Below are 17,162 nucleotides of genomic sequence, written 5' to 3' on the forward strand. Positions count from 1 at the left end.
ACCGCCTCCCCGTACGCAGGACTGGCTATCAGACTGAAAGTAAAATCAAATCACGAAAGCCAGCAATGGTAGGCCGAGACCGTTCGAGGTTGTAGTGCCAAAGAAAAAAAATCATCAAACAGCTTGTGGCTTCCTGCGTCAGGGCCAATTAAGAGTTCATTCAATAAGGTAATCAAAATTGTACAGTGATTTGTAACCGTCAATAGACAAATTTGGTGATCAGCTAAATAAGTAGCATATTATGATTCCATAAGTCAAAACTTGATTCTGACGCCGTTCGTTCAAAATAGAATAAAACATTTAATAAAACACAAAATTGAAAAAGATCAAATATGTTGTTTGCGCCTAAAAGTAGGCAACTAGAAAGACACAATTTAGGCTTAGGAATCAGATCGGATACAGAACTAGAATCTCGTTGAATGAACGGTCTGAGCTAACACTGGTGAAATAAGGATAGCAGTGTAATAGTCACATGAAATAAATGAGTCCAAGTCAAACTCTCTCACTTTCATACTTTCTTTATTCCCTGTTAGAGTAAATAATTTAACAAATGCAAACATTTGATTATAGCTTAAAGCTCAATGCAAAATTATTTAAAAAATCGACTTAAATAGAAAGTGAACACAATATTTTTACCTAAATAACCTTTAATCTTAAATTTCTAATAAGTTTCCGTTTCCACCTAACATCAGGCGACCAGTAACTCGAAAGAACATTATTGCCCGAATATCTGTAGGAATGTGATTGGATGCCAATAAGGAAAAAAACTGGCTAATGGATTGTTCGTCTTTTATTTACTTATGATTTAAATTTAAAAAAAAAACTTGGATAGTCTTTTCAATAGTGAAAGTTGTGATTATTGGTGATACTTAAAGGGTGGTGTCAAATTTGATTCTTACTTTGATCTTCTGCCTCACTATTCAGCTACGAGTAAATTAAGTCACGGAAGCCAAAAAACCCACACCAACATCTACCCAGATTTTAATGATAATCCTTAAAATTGGGATTAAGATAATCACAAATTTTGGTTTTGGATGTGAAATTATTTGCTACAAATCATTTTAACCACCAAACGTCAGAGGAAAAAGAAGAAAAGCTAGCCTTATGGAATAAATATTTAGATTGCATAACTTTAGGCGTAAAAAAATCATATTGAATTTGTTTTGATTTTAAACTGAATTAATTTTCTAAAAGTATCTATGTAACTATCTGAACATACTTATAGCATCCCATAGAAACTAGAATAAAATTATTTATCAATCGTTACTTTCGTCAAGCTCGCCGTTATACACCACACAATTCAAATTCAACTCTTCAAAACTATAAACCCCGAGTGAATTCAAAGGAATTAAGAGAATTTAATTATGTAATCCTTCCAAACATACATCCATAAAAGTCGCTCCACCTCAGGTCGGCAATGACCCATCCTAGAATGGTATGCAGACGCCCTAATCCCTGTCAGATTTCCGAAGGTCAAAAACCACAACGATCACGAAGGTTTCGGTTGGCTATTGTGGCCGCCAGTTGGTTTTTTGCGCCTTCCCCCCAAAAAAAACAAAATCCCCCATTCCCATAAATATGGCTATTCCGTGCGAGACCTCTGGAGAATTTTCCGTCCAGCCCGGCCATCGCTCCCACGTAAAAGGATCGATTGTGTTTGTGTGTGTGTTTGTTGTTATTGTTCTTTGTTGGTGCTTTGGTCGTGCTAATGCCAAACAAGAAAGCACACTGACCCCCCTGGTGGATGGTTGTTTCCCACCCATAATCCACTGATGTGTTTTCCCCACTGGACCACCGTTCGGGTTCGGGTTGGACACTGTCTGCCCCCAGTGCTTTCCGCCGGACAGGTGTGCCTGAACTGAAGATTGGTTTTTCGGGGATTCGTTTTCAATTTAGCTCGCGTACCGGGCTTCGGGGCTGTAGTTTAGAACCTTTTTTCCTCCCCCAATCCATCCCTTTCCCCCCCTGTTGAGGATGGGTCAGACAGGGCCGTTAGTTGCGTTCGGCGCGTTCGACCAAACCGAGAGAGCCAACCGCCACAAAATCCCTCTACACGCATACAGACAGGCCGGTTAAATAAACCCCGAAAAAAATCCTAAATTTGCTATCATAACGTGACAGCTTTGGGACAGTGCGCCGTTTTCTATGGCGTGTGCAAATCCTGCCCGAACGACCGAAAGCTGGCGTATTGGGTTGGGTTGGGGTACTCCGTGCTGGAATCTCGTAATCGTCCGATGGTATTACTTTGTTTTGGGTGTACAGATGAACGTGAAGCACAACAGATAGAGTTGCCGGGGGTCTGATTTCTTATTAAAGTGAGAGTAAAATATGTGTTGATACTACTACTTGAGAGACACACCAGGACGATGGTTGGAGATAGATAATAGCGAATGAGGAAAAAAGGAAGGAGTTAACCGATAATGAAAATGATACAATCTGGGTAGGGTCTCACAGTAAAATAGGAGAGAAGTACTATCAGTGTTGCAATTGGGATAAAATTCATTGTTATTGGGTCCTATTGAACGATCCAATTACATCCTTTAAGAAAGGGTGGGCCGATCGTCAAACTTTAGTACAAATTGGTATTTGTTGTACTTAAAAGCAATGACCATTAGCAGCCTAAAGTAATAAAATAGTTATTAGCTCGTAAATCCAATCCAAATCCAACCCAATGTTTTAAGCTACAATACTTATTAAATCGTTGTATGTTAAAGCTCCTAATATATAGCTGACTAATTGTACTAATCACTGTTCCAAGTAATAGGCTATTCATCCTTTTATCTTGCTTTTAAAAATACTGACTTAGAACTTTAATGATTCAAACTGTACTTACTTACTTACTTACTTATCAGGCGCTACAACCGCTTTGCGGTCTTGGCCTGCTGCAACAATCCTCGATACCGCTCACGGTTCAGCGCCGTCGTCTGCCAATCCGTTTACCCGGCCGTTCTGGCGGACGCATCAACGCCATCACTCCATCTCAATTTGGGCCTACCACGCCTCCTCTGTCCTTGTGGACGGCCTAAAAGGACTTTACGGGCTGGGTCGTCCGGTGTCATTCTCATGACGTGACCAGCCCACCGGAGCCTGGCGAGTCTAATGCGCTGTACAATAGTGAGATCATCATACAGCTCGTAGAGCTCGTCGTTGTAGCGGCTCCTCCATTGTCCTTCCACACATACGGGGCCAAAAATCCTTCTGAGCATCTTCCTCTCGAACGCGGCTAAGAGGGCTTCGTCAGTTTTGGACAGAGTCCATGTCTCAGAGGCGTATGTGAGTACTGGGACTATAAAAGTTCTGTACAGCCCCAGCTTCGTCCGTCGCGACAGGTATTTAACTGTAGTGTGATTCAAACTGTAGTTTGTTGAAAATCTGAACACCTCGCTTGGCGAATTTTCAGTAAAATAATTTAAAATAGAAATGAAAGTGTATGGTCTTCAAAGGAATAAATTTACTTAGCACAACTGTCAATCTTTTCATATTTATGTTCAAAAGCTATTGAATTATCAGTTTTTAAAGAAGATTCACTATTTACTTCAGTACTTCACGGTCTAACATTTTTAAACAATCGTTCTTTTTTAAGTTTAATTAAATTTCCAAAATTTTGTACCGTGCACCTTATCCACCTCACCGGGAAGATTTATTTCTAGACTTACAGCATCTCCCCCCCCAAAAAAGGGGGAAAGAAAACGCCCCGTTCAAAATTGTCATCAGGGCTTGCATAAATGCACGATTTGTTGCAACATAATTCATTCCATTTAGTGCATAATCCTCGGTGCAATTTAAAACAGAAACTCCATCCATTTGCACCAAAACCGTCCGTGCTGGTACGTGTGGTACAGATCGGCCGAGTGTAGGACAACCCCGGTTTCAGTACAGCTCCACCCGCAAAGCACTTGGATTAGGCTAGAAAACATGCAAGTTTCCACACACACACGGTCCTCGGGTTGCGTACCCAGTGGAGGTACGATTTATGCTTCGTGCTAACTGGAACTCGCTCGCACACAAAAACCCCAAAAGCCCCCCCACACACACACACTCGGCAGCACATTGGTTGAAGAGATCCACTCATTTTCACTCGAAACTACGATTACAATTTCCCTACTAATCTCCCAAAACCGGCACCAAACGTTCGCCGGTAGGTTAGCTAAGCTGTTATCCGGGCCGCAAAGAAGCACCTTTCGCGCGTTTTTAGCACCCAGCTTTCGTTTGCAAAACAAATGCAAACAAATTACGCAACACGCGAGCACACGGGTTTGGGGGAGACTAGATTTAAGGGTGAGCATGTATCCCCGGGTGTCGTAAACCGGATGGCTTATGCAACCGGAAGCCGGAAAAACATAAAGCATCGTTTGACATACGCTTCGCCAGATGAAGGCGCTATGCTGCTGCGCTGCTTTATGCAGCGTGAACGACGAAAACAACCGGCAGTGGAGTGAAGTTTGCCAGGGCAAACACAACAAACTTTTGTACGGGTGATGACACCGACATCTTGCGCGCCACACAGGGAAAAGTGTGTCCCCCTCCCCCGGAAGGGATTAAACTTTTAAATTAGATTCAGTTTCTTAAGCTCACTGTTGGGGCACGTACGCGTGAAAACGCACCCGAAAATCTTCCACAAGTCAGTCTTCATTTCGCTGCCGATGCACACGTGTTCGCGGAGTAAATCCACACCGTCGTCAAGGTGGTGGCAAATGGTGGCGAGTATTCGGTGTTCGGGTTTTTCACAGCCGATGGGCGATGAATCGAGAAGCTCCGAAACATAAACGAGTCGATGAATTTTATGATACATCGTAAATCGTTCCGGAAGATGGGTTTAAAGTTTAAGTTCTTTCCCATTCGGCAGGTTTCACTGCTGCTGGTGGTGGTTTGCCCGAGATTCGAGCCGAGTCTCGGGTGCTGATTTGAAAGGCTGTGATGTTCGCACGCTCGTGTGTGTGTGTGTGTGTGTGTGTGTGTGTGTGTGTTTGACTGGCTTTATGGCTCAATTTGTTATTCACCGGGGTTTTTGTGGGTGGGACGACGATGAACTTTTGCGCACGGAATCACCGACGCTCATCAATCGATCGGGGAAAAACTTTTCGACTTTTATGAAGCACTGAGTTTACGTGTTGTGTACGCACGAGACGAGGTACGTCGAGGAGGCGTTTTGAGTTGTTTCAATTTAGATGACAGACTGGGTGAGTTTATTGAAATGTCGTTTTGGGCGAATGTCGCGAGAAGCGCGCTAATCAATGAGCGATGTTAAGGATGGTTCGTTTCGAAATTGTCTTTTGAAAGTTATTCCGATTCGATGAATTGTATCTGGAAGGTGAAGTAGCATTTACTGTAAGAGCTTTGCCTAAGCTCAGTGAGCTTCAGCCTCAAGTTTCAAACCACTGGCAAGTACCTCCAAGATACCTAGTATGGTCGGACCGAAATGATAAAACTACTTTGTTAAGTTGACTTAACGGCTTGTCGCTCCCTGATTACTAGAATAGCTGGTTCAGAGATAATCTACTGCTCTCTTTTAAATATACTTCCTGACACTACTGAAAGACTGAGTTCCAGAGCTAAATCCTCACTATATTTGTCAAATAACTCGTAAGTTATTCGTAGGCTCCAAGTAATTCTTCCCTTACTAATCGTTGACTGTCAGAGATATGAGGGAAGACTATATTTTTTCCAACATTATTCACCTGTTTATTCCGCAAGTAACTCTTGCTATATTGAGATACTTTCTTCAATAAAGACTGTCCGATGACTGATGTCGGTCTCGTCACAGGCCCTACAAAGTAGAAATGGAGTTCAAATCGCATTCAGACCGTCTCCTCGTAAACAGGACTGATCATCCAGCTTCCGGTAACGTAAGGTCAAAGAAAGCCAGAAATAGCTAGGCCTACCTTTTTTTGAGGTTAGAGTGCCAAAAAGATGATCTCCAACAAAAATCTTATTATGGTTTCCTCCTCTGTTTTAAAACCTCAAAGGAAAAAGTTCTATGAGTTCATAATCTCTGCAGTATGATCGATAGCATATCAAAGCTTGATTAAACGGTTGGAGAGAGAGAGAGAGCAAGGGATAGAGATGGAGAGAGAGTGAAAGAAAGAAAGAGACAGAGGAAAAGTGAGAGAGCAAGTGAGAGAAAGAAAGAGAGTTAAAACATCTGTGTACGATCATAATTTCGAAATTATTCAGCATAGACTCCTCAGCTTATACCAAGTTCTTAAAGCTGCAAGGACTCTTTTTAAAATCGATACTGAGGCTTCTTCTTCAGGAATATAAGCAGCGTTTAAGACCTTAGAGATGATTACTAAGACCATATACCAATGAAACGCTCATCCGGAGAACATCCTGAAGAAAAAATTTCAGCATACACTGACATTTTCATTTTAATTGTGTTCTCATAAGGGATACATATCCACAAAAAGACTTCTATCGTTCCTAAAAGGGTCTAGGTGACATCATAACCTCCAAAGATCTTTTTAATCTTCGATATTGACCATCAAATTTCACGCCATTCTTCCTGGACCCCAACTCCACGCCTAATGTACTGCTGAAAACTCTCTCTTTTCACCAAAACTAGTAATAAATCCAGTGCTGACCTTCTAAACCTCACAATAATGATATGATGCTTCAACTAACTTAAAGCCTCTCTCAACGATGAACTTGACTGTGACAAAGGTCCAACCGGTGAGCGTGTTGAAAATGTAACGAAAGTTTAAGCTCAAGAACCGACCCAACCCAAACGCTAGTGGGCTCACTTTTCACCACTGGCTCTAAGTAGCCAAAATTGACCCGTTGGAGCGTTACCGAAAAAAAACCAAATCAAATGAAAAAGAAAAGGACCCACACTGGACCTGTCCTCCAGCAAATGGGTTAACTCTGTCGCGGAAACAATTTTCGGCACTCGTAAAAGTTCCACCGAGAGTGATTAATTTCCCGCCCCTCCCGGCCGGTCGACCCGCCACCCGACCCCGGAAGAAGCGTCCGGACGGCACCAGCAAAAGTTCACTCCTATGCCAGTCAACGCTGGCGAACATCATACGTGTAGAAAAACGCTTTCATCTGGAGCGTCGGGTTCTCGAGGAGCGTCTCAGGTTCCGTGTGACGGGCCTTGGCCACACAATCAATTATCTCCTTGTTGATTCTGACCACCAGTCGGTGACCATTTCCCGGAAGCCAGCCTTCCGGTGATTGGACCAGCAACCCAGCAAGCTGGGTGTGTGTGATTTTTTTGTCTTCCCTGCGCTGGTCTTCTTCTGGACGTAGCTCGGTTCATTCACCACGAAGCTCGTTACTCCGAGTTGATGCTCTTCACGATCGTCCCATAGAACCAACCGTCCGTTTTCTGTGAATTCTGTGAACGAGCAAGCGTGTGTGTGTCTGTGTGGCGATGTAGTTTTTAGGTCCGTTGTTCTCGAGAGTTAGATGATGGAAAAATTCGTGGCCATTTTGTGTGTGTGCCTTTTTTCGGTTTGCTTCTACTCCGACCCATTCCTTCGTAGCGTATTCCATTTGGTCCACTAAAGACTAACCTCTTTCGCTTCCTGTCGATGACTTCTGGAGAGTCCTTGTCGGTGTGTGTGTGTCTCTCCGCTCTCTCTCGCTTCGGCAACGTGTCCTTTCATCGATGTTTCTTTTGTCACACGGTCGGTTGGAAAAATAGTGTCAGTCGTTAAATTGTGTTCTTTCGCTGTGCCATTCGCATGTTGACATTGGGTAGTTAGGTGGTTGAGTTCTTGGAACGGGACGGGTTCTATTTAACGGGAACAATGGGCACAGAAGGATGGGAAGCACCATTCGACGTTGATTATTTCATACGACTTGAGGGTGATGGTTGTTGGTGAGCGGCAAGAGCTTTTGTCCACTCCGGAACCAATGGATCGAAAATCATTTATTACGCTACTAATAATCGGTATTTATCACTTGATTGGTTTAATTAAAACATTGTTCCCGGGAGAATTGGGTAGCCTGGTTCGATTTTTGTTGCGATAATCGAGAATGGATTCCTGGAGCTCTGGAAATCTCGAAATGGTGGCTTAAATACCAAAAGTTTTGATCGGGAATCTTTACGGAGAATCTGAACTTTTCTTCAGAGCTTTTCTAAGTATCTGGCAACTAATTATACACGTCCATTGTTTCAATTCTAAATAAAATCTTCTTCTTTCGATTCCACAGATTTTCTTAAACACGATTATTTTTTAAATTCATCGTCCACGATTCTGATAGTTGACGAATGACGTCATTATCATTAAGCCTCATAAAGGACTATGACGTATGAATACATTTGTAGAGAAATGTGTAAGTACCTGAGCGTATGCTGCAATGGCTTTGGAATCTGGATATGAAGTACCTTCGTTAGCTGATCAAGCATTCCTAGAACTGAGGCCCAAATGAGTCTTGTAGTCAATTTGCACCAAACATATCTCAAATTCTACAGTTCCTCGAAACCTACGTCAATACATTAATCATCCTAGAAATCATTTGAAGTCCTTGCACGAAGACAGAATTGCATCCTGGTTTATGAGGACGACTTTAAGAGTCTACACAAGCAAGCCAGCATGTAACGCAGCTCCCGCAACACAGCTCCAACACAGACATAGGTTGAAAACTGTTTCCTTGCTTTGCTCAGTTCAGATTCATTCCCGCTTCCAAAGGGAAAACCTTCAGTTTTCACTTCACCCGCAAAACCCGTTCGCAATACGGCAGAGTGTGCCGTTGAGTTATGAAGTTCGTTTTTCATCGAGTCAAGTGATTTTTACAATTTTACGAGTTCTATGAATTTAAATTGAATTTATCAACTTTTACCCCGAAAGGCACATCGCGCCGGCTCCGTCGGCCCGATCGAAAGGAAACGCCAATTTTTAACAGTAAGCTTCACTTGCAGTTACTGGTGGGAGTAGATCGGTAAGAGAATGTGAGTTCAAGGGCAAAACGGAGGGAAGATCAAAATGTCTTCCCTCAGGACAGGCCACTATATCGTGAGCTTGATGTGTGCCGTGGGAGACGACTTCAAATGCAAACTCCGAACGTCACGTTCGATAGTGTGTCTTGACGGAGTTGTGGTGGAGGACACACAGTTTTTAAGAGGATTATTTTTGCAATGTAGGTTTTTGGGAGTAAGTTTTTCTATTGGAAATAGTTGAGTCCCTTGGAAATAGTCGAAGAGGACTCAATAATTTTCGGGTGTGGCGGAGAGGTCTCAAAGTTACTGTTCACACAGTCTTGGAAACTAAAATTAATCGATAATAGACTGGTGAGATATTAAGAGAGATTGTTTGAAGTAATGGGCTTAATAAAGTTCCTTTAAGACTGTTGGAGGCCATAAAGAAATTCTTCAAAACAGTTCGTTAAAAGATTAATCGTAATTCCAGAAAAAAATACTGTCCGACGCATTCACAACAAGCTTCAATGTCTTCACACACCATGTTCTTAAGGAAATGAAGCCCTGAAACTGTAAAATGACCTCTGAAGTAGTACTTCAAAGTTTCTTCTTAGACGTAATAGATTTCCTGGCGACTCGCACTTCTAGGAGATATCCTGGCACGATGAAAGACAACTAAAATTTTAAAGAGAACTCTCGTATCTGTTGGTCGCCCTCAGCACAGCATTCGTGTTTTCGATGTTTTATACGACGACCTGAATCATAAGGTATTCCTGAGGTGATTTTTAAGGAGAAGAGAGCACCTAACGATTTTATTGCGGGTCGGTGGTAGAGGCAACACCTGATCCGGTCTTCACACGACAGGACCGGGGTTAAAATCCCACAAGAGGGCGGTCCTTCCGAAGTTGCGAGTGACTGTCCAACTACGTGGTATCAACAAGTCTAGAAAGCCAGAAATGGCAGGTAGGACCTTAAGAGGTCGTTAGGCTGAAAGAAGAAGAGCTCCTTTCTTTAAATAGTTGTGCAAAAAAGAGGAGCCGTCAATCAAGTTTTAAAACCTCAGAGTATTTCGATCTAATTTTCAAGTCATTGCCACAAAAGTTGAAGATTACTCTCATTGGAGAATTTAACAACTGATCTCGACAGTCCAGGACTCTTTGATATTCTTGATAGATACTAGACGACATGCCGACAGGATCTGTTTGTTCCTCTCGATTTCTTTTAAGAGCCAGATTCTAGAGATATATCTTCAGGATTCTAAGAGTACTCACTCTTTACTTGCTCAAAGTGAAATACACCTAAAGCTCTCCACAGTGCCTTAATGCTCAAGAAACCGATTATCCCTACGCCCCTGTTGTTTCACGCATCGTTTAATTATTGAAAGCAGTTTAACCCGTTTTTCTTCGCTCTCGCCACAAAACAATTCCCATCACACGTGGCAATGAAACGAGCCCTTCTTTAAAATTGAAGAGTATGTGTCTGTCCCACTCCCTTTATCGTCTCACCTTATCCCATCGAACGTGTTTATGGAATTGGAAAACACCCTTACCTTGCTGGTTTGCTCAAGCCTTCTTTTGGAAGACCTTGGCTCGATCACACCCCACGATACGGATACTGCTTATCATGTTGCCACGTGTCTTACACAGCTCGTTGCGAGGATGTGGTCTGATCGTTTGCTTTTTTCTGGGGGGATGGGAGAGGGGGAGTTCGCTTGTCTGACTCTATGGTAAGAGGCCAAACGAAGACGAGTTGTTAATGATAATCCAGCGACACAGTGTGAGAAGCAAGAACTCCCGGTTCAGGTACGAACCTCATAAGTGGGATGAATAACGAGTTTTCCGTTTCCAGCTACTTGAATCGTCGCGCCAAGTCATGTGCATGATGGACGGGGATGAAAACCTCTTCCTGCTCTGCCCTCAATCCTCCTCCCACAGTGACATTGTTCTGTTTGGTGATGTTTTGTACACACAGCGGGCGAACGCTCGCACTGTCGTTTGGTATGTCTCGTCTCGCAGTTCCAGTGAAAATGGAACGAGAAGTTCACCAGTGATGGTATGTATGAATGTATTTTTTTGTTGTTGCTTGGTTGTTGGCCCAACCGTTTGCTTTTTTGCGACTGGTAACGCCTTGTCAACCTCGAGTCTGCCATTGCTAGGTCAACAACGCGCACAACAACATCCGTCAGCAGACACAAAGAATGTCTTCCATTTCCATATTTCCTCCTTTAAAGCGCCGACAAAAAGGGGGCGCGAGGGCGCGACTCACAGCCACACACTCGATTCACCAGTGTGTGAGGTTTTATCAGAGCTTTTCCGTCAAATTTGTTACCCAGGAAACTGTTTGCAGGGTGTGCTTCCGATGGAGGGGAAGCTTTTCATCTGCTATTTACACCCTGCTGAAAACGCACAAAAAATTGGATGGAGAATGCATGTGATAAGCGCCCGCGTATTTGGGATGGGCGTTTTTCCTGATAAGAGTTGGAAAGAGAGAAAGAAGGGGTTTTCCTTAAATTTCTATCGCGATAAGGTTCGTTTCACATCAAAGGGAGTATTCGACTGTTCTTTACGTACTGAATAGAGATGCCATATTGTTTTTAAAATAATTGAACTGCTTATATATTTACAACATTTTTTAAACGAATTTTACTTTATCTTTACACAACGACTTTAAGCCAGCTCAACGTTCGAAGCTCTTGTTTCACCTCAAGATCGTCGTGGTGGTGAAAATTGTTTTCCAATTCTTATCTTCCAAACCGACTACAAAAACCTTCGCCCCGCAACTTACCTGCCCCATACCTGTAAAGCGTTCGGTAGCTCCCTCGCCCGGTGATGGTTGAAGACGATATTTTATTCAACGCAAGCATTGCTCAAACCAATTTCATCTCGATTCATTTCCGCCCGGACGATGAAATCTCATTTTTCATAACTCTCCGGGAAAATGGTGGTGGGTTTCGTGGTGATGGTGATGGTGGTTGCTTTATTTGTTTTCTTTATTCATTTTGTTCCAATCGGTACGGAGAGGGAGAGCTGCTGTGTAATACAGTGTGAAGCATAGCAATAGAACAAGTGTTACCTTTGAAAAAGATTTATTTTAATTTTAATTTATCTTTTTTATTCAATATGCGTCCAAAAGTAGTTTAAGTCGATCATACCTCGGTCAAAATAAGTAGCTAAAATATTTATAATTACCAACACGGACTACTTGTTTTACGGAGTTTGTGTCAAGCACTATCAAAACAAAGATTTTTTTTTTTAATTAATTTTTTAATAATGAACCGTTTTAATGCTTTTGACAAGTTTTTGAATTTATAATTACATAATTTTACTTTTTTCTTTCTAGTGTTTTTCATTCTCTTTTTTTTGTTACATTCCTTTTGTTTTTATTTTTTTCGGTTTGCTTTGTTGCTTTTGTTTTTTTTTTTTCTAAATTTTTCGCTCTTTTTATTGTTTCTTATTTTGTTTCGATTTAGTTTTCGTTTTCTTGTTTCCGAATAATGATAATTTTTTTAATTAATTCTTTTGTGCCCCTTACTCTTTTAGTTTCCCTGATCATAAATTTTAGTATTTATGGATTTTTATAATAAACTTTTTGCATTTATTTATTTTTTAGCTTGGAGCACATTTACTAAAATCGAAAAAAATATAAATTATTACGCCATTTTCTCAATTTTTTATTATCTAAGTTAAATTTGATTTATTTATGAGATGCTCTGGAATCTGAAAAAAAACATTTAAAAATATCGTAAGAAGAATAAACTGTTTTGCAGAAATTTTCTAAAGACTTCTTGAGCCTTAAACTCGAACCTCACAGCTGCATCCACTCTGTTGGTGTTGTGTTAAATTTAAATTTTCTCCATACCAAACACATACTACACTAAATCATTCCAATTGGTAAAGGCGATTCCTTTCCCCCCCAAAGACATTACACCGTAATTGTATGCACAACAATGCGCGACCATAAATTCTTCACCTCCACAACAATAATTGCCCGGTCACCGAGGAAAAGGGCCATACGGTGACCATACGTGCCCTGACCATTCGGCTGGCTGTGGGCAGAAATGGTTTACCAACGGCCCCGGTAAAAGGCAGTCACATTCCAATTACGCTTCAGTGAAACCGCTCAAAATCACTGTAAGCATTTGCATGCTTAGACCCGGTGGCCATTCGAGCCACGTGTAACGCGTGATAGGTCTGTTGTTGAACTGGGGCTGCAAAGATGGATGAACTAATCAACAATTCCACACGTCAAGCGACGGTTGTGTGGAACCAGGTTTTTGCAAAAACGAGCAATGTTCGGGTAAAAACCCCCGTCCGTTCTCCGTGTGTCCCATATGTCCTTCTCGAAATAGGGGCAAAAAGCCTCCAGAAAGCTGACCCGCTCCAGCTGTCGTCCAATTCGTGGTAACGGGACGCAAACAACATGCAGTACATGTACCGAGCGAACCTCGCGCTACATGTCAACGGGTTTTTCTGGAGCTGCATCTGCAAATGTTGTGTCCCCAAAAATGTATTCCCAGAACTGGCCGTCGTCAGTAACAAAGCCTATTTGGATCATCACTGGCAATGTGATACGAGCTGGACAGAAGCTGGCAGGCTGTAAAACGGGAATAGAGCAACAAAAAAAAACCCCTCTGCCACGTGCAGTACGTGAGGATCGGCTCTTCGTACCCTTTCAACTTTAAAACTCATTACAACATGGCTGACGACGACGAGCGGGCGACCTTTATACAAATTGTTATTGTGCTCGCTGTGGCCCGGTTTGCGCACAGTAGCGCGAAACTAATGCGATTATCCTAATTCTTCTTCGAGCTGTCTTCCGCAACTATACACTCTTTCCCCCGTTTGAGTCTCCACAAACTTAAGCAAGAATAACGCACATTTCTTTTGCCGCTGTAACTCAATAAAGACGTGCTGTTCCTCTACCGCGCGCAAGTGCATCGAAGACAGCAGCCACAGCGCTGCTTCCACATTAAATGACTCTATTAAAGAATGGACTGCCGCAACAGAAGCCAACCTCGAAGCTCATGGAAAGTGAACTGAAACTTTGTAATCAATTTATCTTCTTTAAAATTCCGTACCAGCACTACTTCTTGGCTGTGCGTGTGTCTGTGGCGAAGACGAAAGAAAGAAACACTGCCCACAACACGGACCGGACGAGATCCCCCAAGTGGGAACTGCTTTACAAGGAACGATACGAAAACTTTCCTCTTCCTTGCGACGACTCGCCCTCTAGCCTTGTCATGACGGAGCTGCTCGGTTCGAAGCCCATGGACGGAGGCTGCAATTAATCTTACATTTCATCTTTTTATCCACCATTTTCTCGTTTTGCTCGTGGTGGTTGAAACCTGGAAGCGTACCCGGGCCACTCTTCTGGACGGTGGATAGGTGCTAAGCGGGCACTGTCACAGTGGAGTTTAAGGAACCAAGCTAGAGAGAGAGAGCTTTCCACCATGGCTTTGAGTCCATCATTTCCAATCATCTTCCCAAGTGCAGGGATATTCTTTTATGCATGGGTAAAATCGAATCGAATCCCCTTTTCTTTTTGGTGGACTTGTTCGTGGTTTTGCACCTCTTCCTCCATTCTACAGCTGTAAATGCAACAGGGAACTGCGAAACGATGATGATTATGATGATTTGCTTAAATTCGCGGGTTAAGCGATAGGATCCCGAAATAGTCAGGCGAGATGGGTTCAGCGCTTTAGCGGTGGGTTTGAGTGGCTGTGAAGCACGTGTCAGGTCATGTCCGTGAAGTGGGCGCGGACGATCGCCTCCAGTTATAATGGTTATTTTCGGGGCGTGGGTTTTGATCGAAACTGATCGGGGACAGTTAAATGAATTATGGCAAACCGAAATGGGGGGGGAAAATAGACCGCGGGGAAGCTTTTGTCCTGAAACGTGACCAGTCAAGAAATGGATGATTGAATATAGGAAGTGTGGCTTTGGAGGAATAAATTATACTATGTTGATATATTGCAAGGAGTAAAATAGCAATAAACAGTTTAAGGTAGTCTTATCAGGAATTTTCTTCTTCTTAGTCTGACGACCTGATAGATCACGTGCGTCATCTTGATGGATTACCAGACTTTTTAATACCAAATAGTTGGTTAGTCAGCCCTGCTTCAATAATATTATTTAGAATTTTAGAATTTTAAAGTAATTTACGGTTTTGTTTTCTTAAGCGCCTGATAGTATGCAAGTTGTTTTTTTGCAACAACTAGGACTTTCAAATTACTTACATGTGGCAGTGAACTAAAGTTCTTTGAAAACAAAACAAAAATTCTATGAATCGCTATGCCATCTGCAAATTGCACGATGTGTCGGCTGCAGAGATGGTAGAGGGCTCAAGATGCGATTCCGGCCTTCAAGTGCCCACTGGTCCGGTGCCTTAAGAGTAGTCTTATTTCGATATAATTTTCACTAAATTCAGAGTAACTATTTTAAAACAAACTTTTGCTGGCCTTTTCTTACGGATATAAGAGTTTGAGCGATTCTCAAAAGAGAAATTGTATACTTTCAGGCGTCGTACATGATACACAAACATTATGATTAAGTGTTAGCGGATCTTCCAAGTTAACATTTCATGTTAGTAACATGAAACACGTTGAATGATCTTTTTAAACAACATTTCCTATATTATTTTTTCTACATTGCCTAACTTTAGGCGTATCGCATCCTTAAGCAAATCTAATGAGATTCTTCTCCCGTTTTTCTTTGCAGAAATATCGGTAGGGCTACGAAATGTTCGCGTCACTGTGCCGACGGCCGTACGGAAAGGCGACTCGGCCCACCTGTTCTGTGACTACGAGCTGGAGGACAAGGAACGACTGTATTCAATCAAATGGTACAAAGGAAAGCGTGAGTTCTATCGCTACACGCCTCAGGAAAAACCATCGATGAAAGTGTTCACTGCCGTTGACGTTGAGGTAAGAGTAATATGATAATTTCATGACTTTTTTAGAATAAACTTACATTTTTAATTGAAAATAATAAGGAAATTTCGAGCTGAAAACTCACTCGAGTAAATAACAAGCGGACGAAAGCTCCCCCTCCATAGTTGATGCAACTCGCGCAATGTTGCCTTTCCAGCTGCTAAACGCGTCCAAAAAGTTAATAAAACAAAGTCAAAAGCGGAATGCTTTAGCTGGTGCAGCTTTTGCTACCAGTCCAAACAAAGGAATGAAGAAGCATCGGGGTTTAGCAAATCGGATGGGAGTAATTAGTTTGTTGCGCTTCTTCGACCTAAAGAATGTGTGCCTTTGAAGATTGTTATTGTTCCCGGAACGCTGACCCAAACGGAATGCTGACACGAGGTAGGATTTTCAGCTTCCTGAGTCGTTTATGAAACGACCGATTGTTGGTTGTCTTTTGCCTAAGAGACCTTAAATTAAGGTTAAGACAATATTTTTTGCTCAACTTATATAAAGCGTTTAAAGTGTTTTTTAAGGTCAAAAACACACAAACGACCGCCATAAAAGCTAGAACTTGATTTGAAAAACAATGCGACGAACCGGAGTTTTCGTTTTTGCGCAACCGGCCAGCCCAAGAGCCCTCATGATTCCCTCATGAATTTCTAATGCACTCTTGACAAGTCGAAATTCGATTCGTATCCATCCACGAGCTGGAGAGCGTCGGTCCGTCGGCTCGATCGAAGGGAAAAGAACGACTAAGATATAAGCAAGGGCCCGAAGGATGGTCCGGTATTTCTAATTTCATTTCAGTCGTTCGCCCATCATAATCATCCATCATGCGGGCTGTCCGGATAACGATCGGACAACCGAACCAATCTGTACGGTTCGATCGATTCATCTTGATTGGGAATAATGGTTTCGAGTGTTCGGTTTTCGCCGACACACTCAAGCCATCGGGTGAGGAAAAATCCAAGAAAGCTTTTTTCCTATCTATATTCTACCCTAGCTTCAACTGGCTTCATCACTTGGGCTTGTGCTGGGAAGCATCTTCGACAGGCGAAAGTATTTTATCTTTCAACGTAAACATGCAATATCGAACCAATAAAGTAGCGTTATGCCGACGATGGTTCTTAAAGTTGTTTAATGAGTGTTCATGTTTCTGTACGTTCTTGTTTTATTACGTGGAAGCGCTCCAGAAGCCCAGCGTTTATTTTTCCTTGTCCCCAGATGGTCCAGCTGTCAAACTCGTGAACGTTCTGGCTTTTCCTCCCTCTTTTATTTTCCCCCCAAACCCACAACCCATCTCAAACGAGCGCAAAACTTCAGTCTCTTTTTTTTGGGGAGGCCAGCCGAAGATAAGACGCAAATAATGTCTGTTTTTGTTGCTTTCCA

The 17,162-nt window shown here is 42.3% G+C and overlaps 1 protein-coding gene across 7 annotated transcripts in view; it reads left to right on the forward strand.

The window, feature by feature from the left end:
- Window positions 1-17,162, forward strand: part of LOC118513227 — a 45,907-nt gene that overhangs the window by 17,789 nt on the left and 10,956 nt on the right. For all 7 annotated transcript variants that reach the window (XM_036058755.1, XM_036058759.1, XM_036058754.1 and 4 more), the window contains one exon: window positions 15,580-15,785. In XM_036058755.1, the coding sequence (XP_035914648.1) occupies window positions 15,580-15,785 (206 nt within the window). The remainder of the gene's footprint in view (window positions 1-15,579; window positions 15,786-17,162) is intronic.

The sequence above is a fragment of the Anopheles stephensi genome, chromosome 3 (assembly GCF_013141755.1).
Source record: "Anopheles stephensi strain Indian chromosome 3, UCI_ANSTEP_V1.0, whole genome shotgun sequence".
Lineage (NCBI taxonomy): Eukaryota > Metazoa > Arthropoda > Insecta > Diptera > Culicidae > Anopheles > Anopheles stephensi.